This window comes from Morus notabilis, unplaced genomic scaffold, assembly GCF_000414095.1.
Source record: "Morus notabilis unplaced genomic scaffold, ASM41409v2 Scaffold745, whole genome shotgun sequence".
NCBI classification, from domain to species: Eukaryota; Viridiplantae; Streptophyta; class Magnoliopsida; order Rosales; family Moraceae; genus Morus; species Morus notabilis.
This window is the reverse complement of record NW_010357131.1, coordinates 164,961-166,578: the sequence shown is the minus strand read 5'-3', so window position 1 is coordinate 166,578 and position 1,618 is coordinate 164,961. Positions and strand designations below refer to the sequence as shown.

The following is a 1,618-nucleotide window of genomic DNA, read 5'->3' as shown; positions in this document are numbered from 1 at the left end:
GGGGCGGAAACAAAGGTTGTAATTGAATGTACCTCAAAAAGATGTAATAGAATAAGTGATTAAGGTTCGTATGTACTTGTGACATTGTTGTTACTTTTGTTTTTTTTTTTGTTTTTTGTTTTTAATTATGATGAATAGAATAATCAAGAGTCTAATAAAAAGAATAACATTTGGGGTGGGTACTTCTAACTTTAATTCTAACTATTTTTTTTTTGTCATTTTATAGTACAACGTCAATGTGTTATACAAGTTGTCATTCTTTTAATTATCATATATAGGTGTTTAAAAAAATTATCACCTCAAAATAAGATCTTAACAAGAGACTTACGTTCATTATTTTAAAAATAAAAAATAAAAAACGCAGAGGTTTTGTTTTTTAAAAGTGAAAAGAATAATGGTTAAGATTTTACTTAAGCAATATTTTCAAAAGATCTCCAACTTTCTTTTTTTTTTTTTCAAAACGAAAAACAAACTATATATGCAATCAAGTGTTAGTCTAAGGTCTAAAAATGTTTTAAGAGATTATTATGATTGCGATTTGGGTCTAATTTGGATATTGGTCGGGTCGGCAATATGAGTCACAACACGACAACACGATTCGAAAATGATACGAATTTTACGGGTTAGGATTGAGAAAAAAGAGGTTCGAGTCATAATTGGATTGACTTGAAATTGACACAAAAAACACGGGTCAATTTCATGTTGGACCTGCCTAACCCAAACACAACACGAAACTCGTAAAAAAACTAAAAAATATAAATATTTTTCATTACATATTTTAGATTTTATTAGGAACTTGTGATATCATGATAGTTATACTCAAAATTTTATACTATTATTTGCTTAATTTTGATTGGATGCTATTGTATTTTAGTGCGTTATGAATTTTAAATTATTTCTAATATGAAAAAAACTAAAAAAAGTATATAATTTTCATGTCAATTTCGGGTTCACGGGTTCACTTCGTGTCACGGATCATTTCATGTTATGTCGTGTCAACTAATAAAGTGGTTGTGTCGTATTTGTGTTGTGATTTTTTAAAAATTTCATGTCACGAATTGTGTTCGAATTGACTATAATTTAAAAAAAAAGATTAAAATACGACGCGTGACACGAATTATTACCCTCAGACATTAGGTTGTTTTTAGTAAGTTTATTGTCTATCGTATGGGAAAACAAATGAAAATATTACTAATAAAGTTTGGTTGTTGACTTGTCCGCGTTGTCGTTGACGTTTGGGTAGACAATCACAAGCTCTGGTTCATTCTTGACTGCGATAGGAGCTGTAATTGGTATTTTGAAATTATAATTGATAATTGATAATTGATGATGCTTTCAGCAATCAACTTCTCATGAGTTGAACCTGGTTTTTGCCATCGTTTTAGCTTTCTCTATAACATATATATATATATATATATATATATACATTTGTGAATTATTTACTAATAAATACAATATTTACAAAATCGAGAATTAGATTCAGAGAAGTATCTGATAGATACAGTATTTAAAAGATTTAGAATTGAATAAATATTTACTAGTGAATACAATATTTATCAAATTCAAAATTAAATTTAATGAAGTATTTATTGATAAATATAATATTTACCAAATTCTA

At 27.1% G+C, this 1,618-nt stretch overlaps 1 protein-coding gene across 1 annotated transcript in view; it reads left to right on the top strand.

The window, feature by feature from the left end:
• LOC112091877 (heavy metal-associated isoprenylated plant protein 3-like) overlaps positions 1-1,356 on the top strand; it is a 2,726-nt gene extending 1,370 nt beyond the window's left edge. Inside the window, exon 4 of the mRNA XM_024166588.1 lies at positions 1,340-1,356. Within this exon, the coding sequence (XP_024022356.1) occupies positions 1,340-1,356 (17 nt within the window). The remainder of the gene's footprint in view (positions 1-1,339) is intronic.
• The last annotated feature ends 262 nt before the right edge of the window (positions 1,357-1,618 follow it).